General features: G+C 70.1%; 1 protein-coding gene across 3 annotated transcripts; it reads right to left on the reverse strand.

The window, feature by feature from the left end:
- Positions 1-1,561: 1,561 nt before the first annotated feature.
- Positions 1,562-13,491, reverse strand: LOC311204163 (serine protease 33-like). Of its 3 annotated transcripts, none has more exons than XM_084280623.1 (12): positions 13,463-13,491; positions 12,623-12,752; positions 12,203-12,235; positions 10,735-10,903; positions 9,438-9,715; positions 7,831-7,997; positions 6,752-6,971; positions 5,946-6,096; positions 4,438-4,675; positions 3,402-3,543; positions 2,582-2,600; positions 1,562-1,784 (listed from the first exon to the last, which is right to left on the reverse strand). In XM_084280623.1, the coding sequence occupies exons 2-11, from the start codon at positions 12,708-12,710 to the stop codon at positions 2,596-2,598; spliced, it is 1,491 nt and encodes a 496-aa protein (XP_084136749.1). In that variant the 5' UTR covers positions 12,711-12,752; positions 13,463-13,491; the 3' UTR covers positions 1,562-1,784; positions 2,582-2,595. The 3 variants fall into 3 exon arrangements, with proteins under 3 accessions (XP_084136749.1, XP_084136750.1, XP_084136751.1); XM_084280624.1 differs by lacking the exon at positions 2,582-2,600 and adding an exon at positions 2,041-2,059 and having other exon boundaries at positions 1,762-1,784; XM_084280625.1 differs by lacking the exons at positions 1,562-1,784; positions 2,582-2,600 and adding an exon at positions 2,652-2,670.
- Between the last annotated feature and the right edge of the window lie 39 nt (positions 13,492-13,530).

The raw sequence follows: 13,530 nt of genomic DNA on the forward strand, positions 1-13,530 counted from the left end.
GCGGCCGCGCGGGCGCCGCCCCACGACGCAAAGACCCCCCCGGCCGTGGCGGGTGGGGGGGGGCAGCGGCGGGGGGCGCGGGGCGGGGGGGAACCCCCCGGGAGGAGGCCGGGGGCGCCGCGGCGGCGCTCGCCCGGCGGCGCCGAGGGGGACAGTTGAGGGGGTTGGGGGGTCCTGGGGGGTGGGGGAGGGGATGGGGGGGGGTTGGGACCCCCCGATTTCAGCCCCCTGATTAAACGTGGGTGTTTTTGGAGAGGGACCCCCCGTGTGTTCCGGGGGGGTGGGACCCCCAAATGGGGCTGGGGGGGGGGCTGAGGACCCCCAAATTGGGGCTGGGGACCCCTGGAGTGGGGTGGGGGGGGCTGAGGACCCCCAAATGGGGCTGGGGACCCCCAAAGTGTCCTCCAGGGAGGTGTAGGGACCCCCAAATTGGGGCTGGTGACCCCTGGAATGGGGTGGGGGGGGCTGAGGACCCCCTAATTGGGGCTGGGACCCCCAAATTATCTCGGGGGGGGGGGGCCTTGGGGACCCCCCAATGGGGCTGGGGACCCCCAAAGTGTCCTCCAGGGGGGTGTAGGGACCCCCAAATTGGGGCTGGGGACCCCTGCAGTGGGGATGGGGGGGGTGAAGGACCCCCAAATTGGGGCTGGGGACCCCCAAATTGGGCTGGAGACCCCCAAGTGTCTTCTGGGGGGAGCAGGGGACCCCCAAACCCAGCGCCCCGCCCCCCCAACTACCCCCCCAGTGCAGTCAGGACCCCCAACTCCTCCCCCCCAGCCCCCCCCAAAACAAGTGGGGGGTCACTGCAGCCCACCACCCCTTTATTGCTCTGCCCCCCCCCCCAAAAAAAACAGGGGGGGGGTCAGGCCTCACCGGACGCCTCATCACCGGGGTCCCCCGAGAATTTGGGGGGGGGGTCCTGGGGGACCCAGGTTTGTCCCCAAAAGAAGGGGGGACCCCCGGTGTCGGGGGCTTGGGGGATCTGGGGGGCGTTGGGGGGGGTCTCAGGGTTGGGGGGGGGTCTCAGTGGGTTTGGGGGGGGTCTCGGGGGGGTTGGGGGGGGTCTCAGGTTTCGGGGGGGTCTGAGTGGGTTTGGGGGGCATCTCAGGGTTGGGGGGGTTATCAGGGGGGTTTGGGGGGGTCTCAGGGTTTGGGGGGGTCTCAGTGGGTTTGGGGGGGGTCTCGGGGGGGTTGGGGGGGGTCTCAGGTTTAGGGGGGGTCTGAGTGGGTTTGGGGGGGGTCTCAGGGTTGGGGGGGTTATCAGGGGGGTTTGGGGGGGTCTCAGGGTTCCGAGGGGTCTCAGTGGGTTTGGGGGGGTCTCAGTGGGTTTGGGGGGGTTCTCTGGGTTTGTGGGGGTCTCAGGGGGGTTGGGGGGGTTCTCCGGGTTTGTGGGGGTCTCGGAGGGTTTGGGGGGGGTCTCAGGGGGGTTGGGGGGGTTCTCTGGGTTTGGGGGGGTCTCGGGGGGGTTGGGGGGTTTCTCCGGGTTTGTGGGGGTCTCGGGGGGTTTGGGGGGGTTCTCTGGGTTTGTGGGGGTCTCGGGGGGGTTTGTGGGGGTCTCGGGGGGTTTGGGGGGGTTCTCAGGGTTGGGGGGGGTCTCCTCCTCCTCCTCCTCCTCCTCGTGGCGGGGGTCCGGGGGGGGGTCTGCGAAATAGGCCTCGCGGGTGACGCCGGCGATCCAGCGCTCGTAGTGGGGGGCGGCGGTGAAAAGGGGGGGGTCCCCCCGGCGCAGCCCCCCAGGCTGGCCGTGCCCAGCAGGAACCAGACCCCCCGCTCCCGGCACGCCAGGGGGGACCCGCGTCAGGCTGCGGGGGAACGGGGGCACTGGTTAGACTGGGAGGGACTGGGAGGGACTGGGGGGAACGGGGGCACTGGTTAGACTGGGAGGGACTGGGAGGGACTGGGGGGGACCCCGCGTCAGGCTGGGGGGGGAATGGGGGCACTGGTTAGACTGGGAGGGACTGGGGGGACTGGGGGGGACCCTGCGTCAGGTTGGGGGGGAATGGGGGCACTGGTTAGACTGGGAGGGACTGGGAGGGACTGGGGGGGACCCCGCGTCAGGCTGCGGGGGGAACGGGGGCACTGGTTAGACTGGGAGGGACTGGGAGGGACTGGGGGGGACCCCGCGTCAGGCTGCGGGGGAACGGGGGCACTGGTTAGACTGGGAGGGACTGGGGGGGAATGGGGAGGGAATGGGAGGGACTGGGGAGGGAATGGGGGGGACCCCGCGTCAGGCTGCGGGGGAACGGGGGCACTGGTTAGACTGGGAGGGACTGGGAGGGACTGGGGGGACTGGGGAGGGAATGGGGGGGACCCCGCGTCAGGCTGGGGGGGAAACGGGGGCACTGGTTAGACTGGGAGGGACTGGGGGGACTGGGGGGGACCCTGCATCAGGCTGGGGGGGAATGGGGGCACTGGTTAGACTGGGAGGGACTGGGAGGGACTGGGGGGGACCCCGCGTCAGGCTGGGGGGGAACGGGGGCACTGGTTAGACTGGGAGGGACTGGGGGGACTGGGGGGGACCCTGCGTCAGGTTGGGGGGGAATGGGGGCACTGGTTAGACTGGAGGGACTGGGAGGGACTGGGGGGGACCCCGCGTCAGGCTGGGGGGGAATGGGGGCACTGGTTAGACTGGGAGGGACTGGGAGGGACTGGGGGGGACCCCGCGTCAGGCTGGGGGGGAATGGGGGCACTGGTTAGACTGGGAGGGACTAGGGGGGAGGACTGGGGGGACCCCGCATCAGGCTGGGGGGGGAACGGGGGCACTGGTTAGACTGGGAGGGACTGGGAGGAATGGGGGGAACGGGGGCACTGGTTAGACTGGGGGCACTGGGAGGGACTGTGGGGACTGGGAGAGGAATGGGAGCACTGGTTAGACTGGGGGGACTGGGAGGGACTGGGAGGGACTAGGGGGTACTGGTTAGACTGGGGGGACTGGGAGGGACTGGGAGGGACTAGGGGGTACTGGTTAGACTGGGGGCACTGGGGGGGACTGGGAGGGACTAGGGGGTACTGGTTAGACTGGGGGGACTGGGAGGGACTGGTTAGACTGGGGGGGTATTGGGGGGGACAGAGGGGAGTAACTGGCCGCGAGACACCCAAAAAAGGGACCCCCCCACCCTCCCCCACCCAAAATGAAGCTGGAGGGAGATGGGGACCCCCCACCCCAAAGGGACCCCCCAAAATCACCCGGGGGGAGATGGGGACCCCAAAAGGGACCCAGGGACCCCCCCAGGGACCCCCAAAATCACCCAGGGGGGGAGATGGGCACCCCCCACCCCAAAGGGACCCCCCCAAAATCACCCAGGGGGGAGATGGGGACCCCCGAGGGACCCCAAAAGGGACCTGGGGACCCCAAGAGCCCCCCCCGAGATGCCCGGGGGGACCCAGGGCCCCCCCCTCACCTGGCAGGCGGGGGCGCCGCGGGGGACGGAGACGCAGAAGGTGTCTGGGGGGGTCCCCGAGTCGCCCCCCCCGGGACCCCCCGTCCCGCAGGACTCCGAGATCGTCACCTCCACGCTGAGCAGCCCCCCGGCAGCGACGACCCTGGGGGGGGGCACAGGGGTTTGGGGGGGTCAGAGGGGTTTGGGGGGGTCAGAGGGGTTTGGGGGGGGGGTCACAGGGGTGGGGGGGTCACAGGGGTTTTGGGGGTCAGAGGGGTTTGGGGGGGTCAGAGGGGTTTGGGGGGGAGCAGAGGGGTTTGGGGGGGGTCAGAGGGGTGGGGGGGTCACAGGGGTTTTGGGGGCAGAGGGGTTTGGGGGGGCAGAGGGGTTTGGGGGGGCACAGGGGTTTGGGGGAGTCAGAGGGGTGGGGTGGGGTCAGAGGGGTTTGGGGGGGTCAGAGGGGTGGGGGGAGCACAGGGGTTTGGGGGGGGGTCAGAGGGGTTGGGGGGGGTCAGAGGGGTTTGGGGGGGGACACTTTGTGGGGGGACAGGGGGATGGGGGGGCGGCTCGGAGGGGGGTGGCACTGGGGGGGGGGGGCATTGGGGTGGGGGACATGGGGGGGTGACACCCCCGGGGGGGGACATGGGGGGCGATGGGGGGGTCACAAGGGGTGATGGGGGGGTCACGGGGGGCGATGGGGGGGTCACAGGGGGCGATGGGGACCCAGGGGGCGGGGGGTCGGGGGTCCCTCACCTGGGGGGGCCATGGTGGCCCAGCAGCGCGTGCTGGGGGGGGGGGACACGGGGGGCGATTTGGGGGTCACGGGGGGCGATGGGGGGACCTGGGGGGGGGGTCACAGGGGGCGATGGGGGGGTCACAGGGGGGGCGATGGGGGGGTCACAGGGGGTGATGGGGGGGGTCACAGAGGGGGCGATGGGGGGGTCACAGGGGGCGATGGGGGGGGTCACAGGGGGAGATGGGGGGGTCACAGAGGGGGCGATGGGGGGGTCACAGGGGGCGGTGGGGACACAGGGGGTGGGGGTCGGGGGTCCCTCACCTGGGGGGGCCATGGTGGCCCAGCAGCGCGTGCCGGGGGGGGCGCGGTGGGGGGCGTAGGGGAGGCAGAGGGGCCGCAGGGCCGGGCCGGGCTGCAGCGGGGGGGGCTCGAGCCGCAGCAGCGCCAGGTCCCGCCCCCCCCCCGGCTCCACGAAGGCGCCGTGAAGGTGCAGACGGGACCCCCGGCGCGACCCCCCCCCCCCGCCAACACGGCTTCCCACTGCTCCGGGGCCTGCTGCCTGCGGGGGGGGGCACGGGGGGTCACGGGGGGGTGCGGGACCCCCAAACACACCGGGGAACCCCCCACCCCCCGGGGAGAGGGACCCCCCCACACACCCCCCTGGGAAGGATGGGGATCCCCCTCCCTGGGTGCTGGGGGGGGGTAATTGGGTGCTGGGGGGGTCGCTATGGGGCAGGGGGGGGTAATTTCGGGGTGCAATCCCTTGGGGACCCCCCCCGGGGAGAGGGACCCCCCCACACACCCCCCCGGGAAGGATGGGGATCCCCCTCCCTGGGTGCTGGGGGGGTGTCTCAGGGTTCCCAGGGGTGCAGGGGGGGGGTCTCGGGGTTCCCAGGGGTGCAGGGGGTGGGGGGGTCTCAGGGTTCCCATGGGTGCCGGGGGGGGTCTCGGGGTTCCCATGGGTGCTGGGGGGGGGTCTCGGGGTTCCCAGGGGTGCAGGGGGGTTATGTAGGTGTTCCCATGGGTGCAGGGGGGGTCTCAGGGTTCCCAGGGGTGCCGGGGGGGGGTCTCGGGGTTCCCAGGGGTGCCGGGGGGGGGGGGATGTTGGGGTTCCCATGGGTGCTGAAGGGTGGTGTCTCAGGGTTCCCAGGGGTGCTGGGGGGGGGTCTCAGGGTTCCCATGGGTGCAGGGGGGGGGTCTCAGGGTTCCCAGGGGTGCAGGGGGGGGTCTCAGGGTTCCCAGGGGTGCCGGGGGGGGGTCTCAGGGTTCCCAGGGGTGCGGGGGGGGGGATGTTGGGGTCCCAGGGGTGCCGGGGGGGTGTGTAGGTGTTCCCATGGGTGCAGGGGGGGGGTCTCAGGGCTCCCATGGGTGCCGGGGGGTGGTCTCAGGGTTCCCAGGGGTGCGGGAGGCGTGTCTCAGGGTTCCCATGGGTGCCGGGGGGTGTCTCAGGGTTCCCAGGGGTGCCGGGGGGGGTCTCAGGGTTCCCAGGGGTGCCGGGGGGGGGTCTCAGGGCTCCCATGGGTGGCAGGGGGGGGTTCTCGGGGTTCCCAGGGGTGCAGGGGGGAGTCTCAGGGTTCCCATGGGTGCAGGGGGGGGGTCTCAGGGTTCCCATGGCTGCAGGGGGGTGTCTCAGGGTTCCCAGGGGTGCAGGGGGGAGGTCTCGGGGTTCCCAGGGGTGCCGGGGGGGGATGTTGGGGTTCCCAGGGGTGCCGGGGGGGGGTCTCAGGGTTCCCAGGGATGCCGGGGGGGGATGTTGGGGTTCCCAGGGGTGCAGGGGGCGTCTCAGGGCTCCCAGGGGGTGGGGGTCTGGGGGGCAGCCCCCCACTCACCCGATGAAGCAGTGGGCGGCCGTCAGCACCCAGAGCTCGGCCACCAGCGCCCCCCCGCAGCGGTGCCGCCCCCCCAGCCGCAGGGAGACGCTCCAGGGCCACGAGGGGCCGGGGGGGGGGTCCAGCTCGGGCCCCCCCTGCATCCCGCACCCTGGGGGGGGAGGGGGTCAGGGGGTCAGGGGGACGGGGACCCCCAGACCCTGTGGGGTGCCCACCCCCCCCTTTGGGCTCCCAGTCCCCCCATTGGGCTCCCAGTGCCCCCCATTTGGCTCCCAGTCCCTCTGTACCCCCTCCCAGTCCCCCTGTATCCCCTCCCAGTCCCCCCCCTTGGGCTTCCAGTCCCCCTGTACCCCCTCCCAGTCCCCCTGTACCCCCTCCCAGTCCCCCCCATTGGGCTCCCAGTCCCTCTGTACCCGCTCCCAGTCCCCCTGTACCCCCTCCCAATCCCCCCATTGGGCTCCCAGTCCCCCCCATTGGGCTCCCAGTCCCCCTGTACCCCCTCCCAGTCCCTCCCATTGGGCTCCCAGTGCCCCCCTTGGGCTTCCAGTCCCCCCCACTGGGCCCCCAGTCCCTCTGTACCCCCTCCCAGTCCCCCCCATTTGGCTCCCAGTCCCCCTGTACCCCCTCCCAGTCCCCCCATTGGGCTCCCAGTCCCCCCCATTGGGCTCCCAGTGCCCCCATTGGGCTCCCAGTCCCCCCCATTGGGCTCCCAGTGCCCCCATTGGGCTCCCAGTCCCCCCCATTGGGCTCCCAGTCCCCCCCAGTGGGCTCCCAGTCCTCCCCCAACCCCAGGCGTCCCCGCTCACCCTGGCACTTGCCGTCCTCCAGGCCGGGGGGCGGGGGGCTGCCCGGGGGGGCGAAGGCGGCGTTGGGCAGCCGCGCGCGCAGCCACCCCGCGTGCGCCGCCAGCGCCGTGGCCACCGCCGGCCCGTTGGGGCGCGCGCAGCCCACGGCGAAGCTCAGCACCCCGGCCTGCACCCAGCGGCCCCCCGGCGCCCCGCACGCCACCGGGCCCCCCGAGTCCGCCTGGGGGGAGAGGGGGGGTTGTGGAGACCCCAGAGACCCCTAGAGACCCCTATAGAGCCCCCCAGACCCCTATAGACCCCTATAGACCCCTATAGAGCCCCCCACAGCCCCCCGAGTCCGCCTGGGGGCACAGGGGGGTTATGGAGACCCCAGAGACCCCTATAGGCCCCTATAGACCCCCCCAGACCCCTATAGGCCCCTATAGACCCCCCCACAGCCCCCCGAGTCCGCCTGGGGGCACAGGGGGGTTATGGAGACCCTAGAGATCCCTATAGACCCCTATAGGCCCCAATAGACCCCCCCAGACCCCTATAGACCCCCCCCACAGCCCCCCGAGTCCGCCTGGGGGCACAGGGGGGGCTATAGAGACCCTAGAGACCCCTATAGACCCCCCCACAGCCCACCAAGTCCGCCTGAGGGGGAGAGGGGGGGTTATAGACACACCATCCCGGGCTGTGCCTGGCCCCTATAGCCCTTATAGCCCCCCTATAGCCCCCTATAGCCCCCCTACCTGGCAGGCGCCGCGGCCGCCCTGGCTGCCCCCCGCACACACAATCCCGCGCCGTGCCTGGCCCCTATAGCCCCCTATAGCCCCTATAGCCCCCCTATAGCCCCTATAGCCCCCCATATAGCCCCTATAGCCCCCCTACCTGGCAGGCGCCGCGGCCGCCCTGGCTGCCCCCCGCACACACCATCCCGCGCTGTGCCGGCCCCTATAGCCCCCCTATAGCCCCTATAGCCCCCTATAGCCCCCTATAGCCCCCCTATAGCCCCTATAGCCCCTATAGCCCCCCTATAGCCCCCTATAGCCCCTATAGCCCCCTATATCCCCCCTATAGCCCCCCTATAGCCCCCCTACCTGGCAGGCGCCGCGGCCGCCCTGGCTGCCCCCCGCACACACCATCCCGCGCCGTGCCGGCCGCGCCAGGTCGCGGCGCCGCAGGTTGGAGTAGAGGCAGTTGCAGGTCTCGGGGCTCAGCAGGTCCAGGGGCACCTTCTGCAGGGGGGACCCCGCGGGCAGCGACACTGAACCCCCAAAACAGAGAGAGGGGGGTTAGGGGGGGACACTGAGCCCCCAAAACAGAGAGAGGGGGTTAGGGGGGGACACTGAGCCCCCAAAACAGAGAGAGGGGGTTAGGGGGACACTGAACCCCCAAAACAGAGAGAGGGGGGTTAGGGGGGGACACTGAGCCCCCAAAACAGAGAGAGGGGGGTTAGGGGGAGACACTGAGCCCCCAAAACAGAGAGAGGGGGGTTAGGGGGGGACACTGAGCCCCCAAAACAGAGAGAGGGGGGTTAGGGGGGGACACTGAACCCCCAAAACAGAGAGAGGGGGGTTAGGGGGGGACACTGAGCCCCCCAAAACAGAGAGAGGGGGGTTAGGGGGGGACACTGAACCCCAAAACAGAGAGAGGGGGGTTAGGGGGGGACACTGAACCCCCAAAACAGAGAGAGGGGGTTGGGGGGGGACACTGAACCCCCAAAACAGAGAGAGGGGGGTTAGGGGGGGACACTGAACCCCAAAACAGAGAGAGGGGGGTTAGGGGGGGACACTGAACCCCAAAACAGAGAGAGGGGGTTTAGGGGGGACACTGAACCCCCAAAACAGAGAGAGGGGGGTTAGGGGGGGACACTGAACCCCAAAACAGAGAGAGGGGGGTTAGGGGGGGACACTGAACCCCAAAACAGAGAGAGGGGGGTTAGGGGGACACTGAACCCCCAAAACAGAGAGAGGGGGTTTAGGGGGGACACTGAACCCCCAAAACAGAGAGAGGGGGGTTAGGGGGGGACACTGAACCCCAAAACAGAGAGAGGGGGGTTAGGGGGGGACACTGAGCCCCCAAAACAGAGAGAGGGGGGTTAGGGGGGGACACTGAACCCCCAAAACAGAGAGAGGGGGTTAGGGGGGGACACTGAGCCCCCCAAAAGAGAGGAGAACACCTCAATGGGGACCCAGAGGACCCACCCCATGGAGACCCCACCCCATGGAGACCCCCCACCCCCATGAAGACCCCCCACCCCCATGAAGACCCCTCCCCATGGAGACCCCTCCCCATGGAGGCCCAGAGGACCCACCCCATCAAGACCCCTCCCCATGGAGACCCCCCATCCCCATGGAGACCCCTCCCCATGGGGGCCCACAGGACCCACCCCATGGAGACCCCTCCCCATGGAAACCTCCCACCCCTATGAAGACCCCCCATCCCTATGGAGACCCCTCCCCATGGAGACCCCTCCCCATGGGGACCCACCCCATGGAGACCCCCCACCCCCATTAAGACCCCCCCCATCCCCATGGAGACCCCTCCCCATGGAGACCCCTCCCCATGGGGGCCCACAGGACCCACCCCATGGAGACCCCTCCCCATGGAGACCCACCAACCACAAGGACCCCCCTCCCACCAATACCCCCCACCCCCTTCCCACCCCCAGGGGGTCCCCCCTCCCCCTGTCCCCCCCCCTCACCGTTCTCAGCCACGTGCCCCCAGCCGGTGACCCAGCACGGGGTGCCGAAGGCGAAGGGGTGCTGGGCCTTGGGCAGGCAGATGGTGCCCACCCGCGGGCCCAGCGCCACGGGGGTCTCCAGCCGCGCCAGCGCCAGGTCGTGGCCGCCCTCCACCCGCCGGTAGCGCTCGTGGACCACCACCTCCACCACGGGCCGCTCCTGGCCCCCCGTCTCCTGCAGGCGCAGGCGCCCGACCACCGCCCGCCAGGCCCGCGGCTCCGCACGGCTCCCGTTGGGGCTGGGGGGGAGGGGAGGAGGGGGTGGGTGAAGGGGGCCATCGTCACCCCGGACCACCACCCGCCCCCCCCGGGGTGCCCCGCGCCCGGACAGGCTGAGGTGGCACAACCTGGGATCTAGGGGGGCCCAACTTGGGTTCTAGGTGGCCCAACCAGGGTTCCAGGGGGTTCAACTGGGGTTCTAGGTGGCCCAACTTGGGTTCTAGGTGGCACAACTGTGGTTCTAGGTGGCCCAACTGGGGTTCCAGGGGGGTCAACTGTGGTTCTAGGTGGCCCAACCAGGGTTCCAGGGGGGTTCAACTGGGGTTCTAGGTGGCCCAACTTGGGTTCTAGGTGGCACAACTGTGGTTCTAGGTGGCCCAACCAGGGTTCCAGGGGGGGTCAACTGTGGTTCTAGGTGGCCCAACCAGGGTTCTAGGGAGCCCAACAAAGTTCTAGGTGGCCAGACTAGGGTTCTAGGTGGCCCAACTGGGGTTCTAGGTGGCCCAACCTGGGTTCCAGGGGGGCCCAACCGTGGTCTTAGAAGCCCCCACAAAGATCTAGGTGGCCCAAACCAGGCTCTAGGTGCCACAACTGGAATTCTAGGTGGCCCAACACGGGTTCTGGGTGGCCCAACTGTGGTTCTAGAAGGCCCAGCTGTGGTTCTAGGTGGCCCAACAAAGTTCTAGGTGGTCCAACCAGGGTTCTAGGGGGCCCGACAAAGTTCTAGGTGGCCCAACCATGGTTCTAGGTGGCCCAATAGGGGTTCTAGGGGGGCCAATAGGGGTTCTAGGGGGGCCAACCTGGGTTCTAGGGAGCCCAACAAAGATCTAGGTGGCCCAACCAGGGTTCTAGGGGGGCCAACCAGGGTTCTAGGGGGGGCAACAAAGTTCTAGGTGGCCCAACCGTGGTTCTAGGTGGCCCAACCAGGGTTCTAGGTGGCCCAATGGGATCCTGAAGGGGATCTGTGTGTCCCAAGGAGGTTCCAGACCACCCAAACGAGCCCGGTGTGCCCCCCGTGCCCCCCGGCGCGAGGACTCACCCCACGAAGCAGTGGGCGGCCGAGAGGACCCACTGAGGGGTGACCAGGGTGCCCCCGCAGAAGTGCTCCCCCCGCAGCTGCAGGCTGACCTGCCAGGGCCACTCCCCGGGGCGCGCGGCCGCGCCCCCCACCACGCGGCCCAGCTCCCGCTGCCGCCCGCACTCGGGGGCTGCCGGGGGGGCACCAGTCAGGGATGGGGAGGGGGAGCTGGGGGGGGGGTCCCCAACACAGCACCAGCCCCCCTGAAATTGGGGGGGAGCTGGGGGGGGTCCCCAACACAGCACCAGCCCCCCGAAATGGGGGTGGGGGTGGGGGGGGGTGGGGGGGGTCCCCAAAACAGCACCAGCCCCCCTGAAATTGGGGTGGGGGTGTGTGGGGGGGCTGGGGGGTCCCCAAAACAGCACCAGCCCCCCTGAAATGGGGGTGGGGGTGTGGGGAAGGGGAGGGGAAGCAGGATGGGGGTTGGAGGGTCCCCAAGAGGGGGCTGGGGGGTCCCCAAAACAGCACCAGCCCCCCTGAAATGGGGGTGGGAGGAAGGGGAGGGGGAGCAGGATGGGGGTTGGGGGGTCCCCAAGGGGGGGTTGGGGGGTCCCCAAAACAGCACCAGCCCCCCTGAAATTGGAGGGAAACTGGGGGGGGGGTCCCCAACGCAGCACCAGCCCCCCTGAAATGGGGGTGGGGGTGGGGGGAAGGGGAGGGGAAGCAGGGTGGGGGTTGGGGGGTTGCGACACGGGGGGTTGTGACAGCGTGTGGCGAGGGGGTTGCGACAGCCCCCGGGGTGGGGGGGAAGTGGGGGCCGGATGTGGCCCCACCCCGGATGCCCAGGTACCCGCCCTCCCCCCCCCAACGTCCGGGTACCCCCCCCAAAGCCCATCTCCCACCCCCAAACCTTGGGTACCACCCCCCCCACCCTCCCAAGGTGCTGCTGATGGGGTGGGGGCACCCTAAAAAGCCTGGAACCCCCCCCCCAAACCCAGATCCCCCCCCCCCCGAGACCCCCCCATGTTCAACCCACCCCAAGCCCAATTCCCCCCCCAATACCCAGATCCCCCCCCCAATACCTGAGACCCCCCCCATGTCCAACCCCCCCAACCCCCCCCCCAAGCCCAGACCCCTCCCCATACCCAGTTCCGCCCCCAATACCTGAGACCCCCCCCCATGTCCAACTCCCCCAACCCCCCCCAAGCCCAGACCCCTCCCCATACCCAGGTGTTCCCCCCCAATACCTGAGACCCCCCCCCCATGTCCAACCCCCCAAACCCCCCCTAACCCCAATTCCCCCCCCAATACCCAGATCCCCCCCCCCCAATTCTTCCCCTGGGTGATGGGGATGGAGCGTGGGGGGGAACCCAGGGATTTTGGGGGGGCTGGGGGTCGTGTCCCACCCCCCCAGCAGGAAAAGGGGAGCAGCCAATCAGTGTGGAGGGCTTGCTCATGAATATTCAGCGCCTCATTTGCATACACTCACCCTCAGGAGTCTCCTCACTTGAGGCTTCAGCATCTTTGGGGGGGGGGGGGGGGTTAAATAGGGGAGAGGGGGGTGTCAGGGCGTTGGACCCCCCCCCACATGAAGGACCCGGGTTTTGGGGTGCCCCCACCCTTTGCCTGAGGGAAGGGGGGGTGGGGGGAGGAAGGAAGGAAGGAAGGAAGGTGGGGGGGGGGGGGAGCCCAGCCTCATTTTTGGGGGTTGTGACCTTTCCGGTAGGACCGGTCGGGCGGGGCCGCGCCCCGACGCCTGGGTGTCCGTGTGTCCGTCCGTCCCCCTCCCCTTCCCTCCCCCCAGGGGGAAATGGGGCGGATGTGTGTGTGTGGGGGGTTGTTTTTGGGGTGTAGGGGGGGGTTTCCCCTGTGTGTGTGTGTCCCACCACCCCCCCTGCGCTGGACTCACAGGCCTGGAGGAGGAGGAGGAGGAGGAGGAGGAGGATGGCGATGGCGTGGCGAGGCGTGGCCAGGCGTGGCGCGGCGTGGCGCGGCATGGGGGACGCCGGGGGACCACCCTGAGGGGGTGGGGGGTGTCCCTGGAAAAGAGGGGAGGGGGGTTGTTTGGGTCCCTGTGAGGTTTGGGGGGGGGGGTCCCTGTGGGTCTGGAGAGTCCCCGTGGGTTCTTGGAGGGGTCCCTATGGGTCTGAGGGGGTCCCGGGGGGGTCCCCGTGGGTCTGAGGGGTCCCTGCTGGTTCTTGGAGGGGTCCCTATGGGTCTGAGGGGGTCCCGGGGGGGTCCCTGTGGGTCTGAGGGGTCCCTGCTGGTTCTTGGAGGGGTCCCTATGGGTCTGAGGGGGTCCCGGAGGGGTCCCTGTGGGTCTGAGGGGTCCCTGCTGGTTCTTGGAGGGGTCCCCATGGGTCTGGGAGGGGTTCCTGGGGTACCTGTGAGTCTTTGAGGTGGGGTCCCTGTGGGTCTGGGGGATTTGGATGGGTGCCTGTGGGTCTGGAGGGGTCTGGGGGGTACCTATGGGTGTTTGGGGGGGTTCCTGTGGGTCTGTCCGGGGTCCCTATGGGTCTGGGGGGCCCCTTTGGATCTGGGGGGGGCCCGGAGGAGTCCCTGTGGGTCCTTGGGGGGGGGTCCCGTGGGTCTGAGAGGGTCTGGGGGTGTCCCTATGGGTCTGGGGGGGGGGGTTCTGGGGGAGTCTCTATAGGTCTTGGGGGTTCCGTGAGGGTCCCTATGGGTCTGGGGGGGGGGGATCAGTGGGTGCCCATGTGGGTGCCGGGGCTGGGGGGGGGTCCCGGGGTACCTGTGTGCCCGTGGGGGGAGGTTGGGGGGTGCGTGTCCTCCCGTGGCCGCCGCCGCCGCCGCTGCCCC

The sequence above is a fragment of the Gallinula chloropus genome, assembly GCF_964237585.1.
Source record: "Gallinula chloropus genome assembly, contig: HAP1_SCAFFOLD_339, whole genome shotgun sequence".
Lineage (NCBI taxonomy): Eukaryota > Metazoa > Chordata > Aves > Gruiformes > Rallidae > Gallinula > Gallinula chloropus.

What these genes read in the sequence shown, in the direction of transcription:
- LOC311204163 (XM_084280623.1), bottom strand. Translation starts at nt 12,710, where the DNA reads ATGCCGCGCCACGCCGCGCCACGCCTGGCCACGCCTCGCCACGCCATC. An exon ending in CCTCCTCCTCCTCCAGGCCT is followed by an intron (nt 12,236 to 12,622) that starts GTGAGTCCAGCG and finishes CCCCCCCCAAAG; the next exon opens with ATGCTGAAGCCTCAAGTGAG. An exon ending in GGAGGACGGCAAGTGCCAGG is followed by an intron (nt 6,097 to 6,751) that starts GTGAGCGGGGAC and finishes CTCCCCCCCCAG; the next exon opens with GGTGCGGGATGCAGGGGGGG.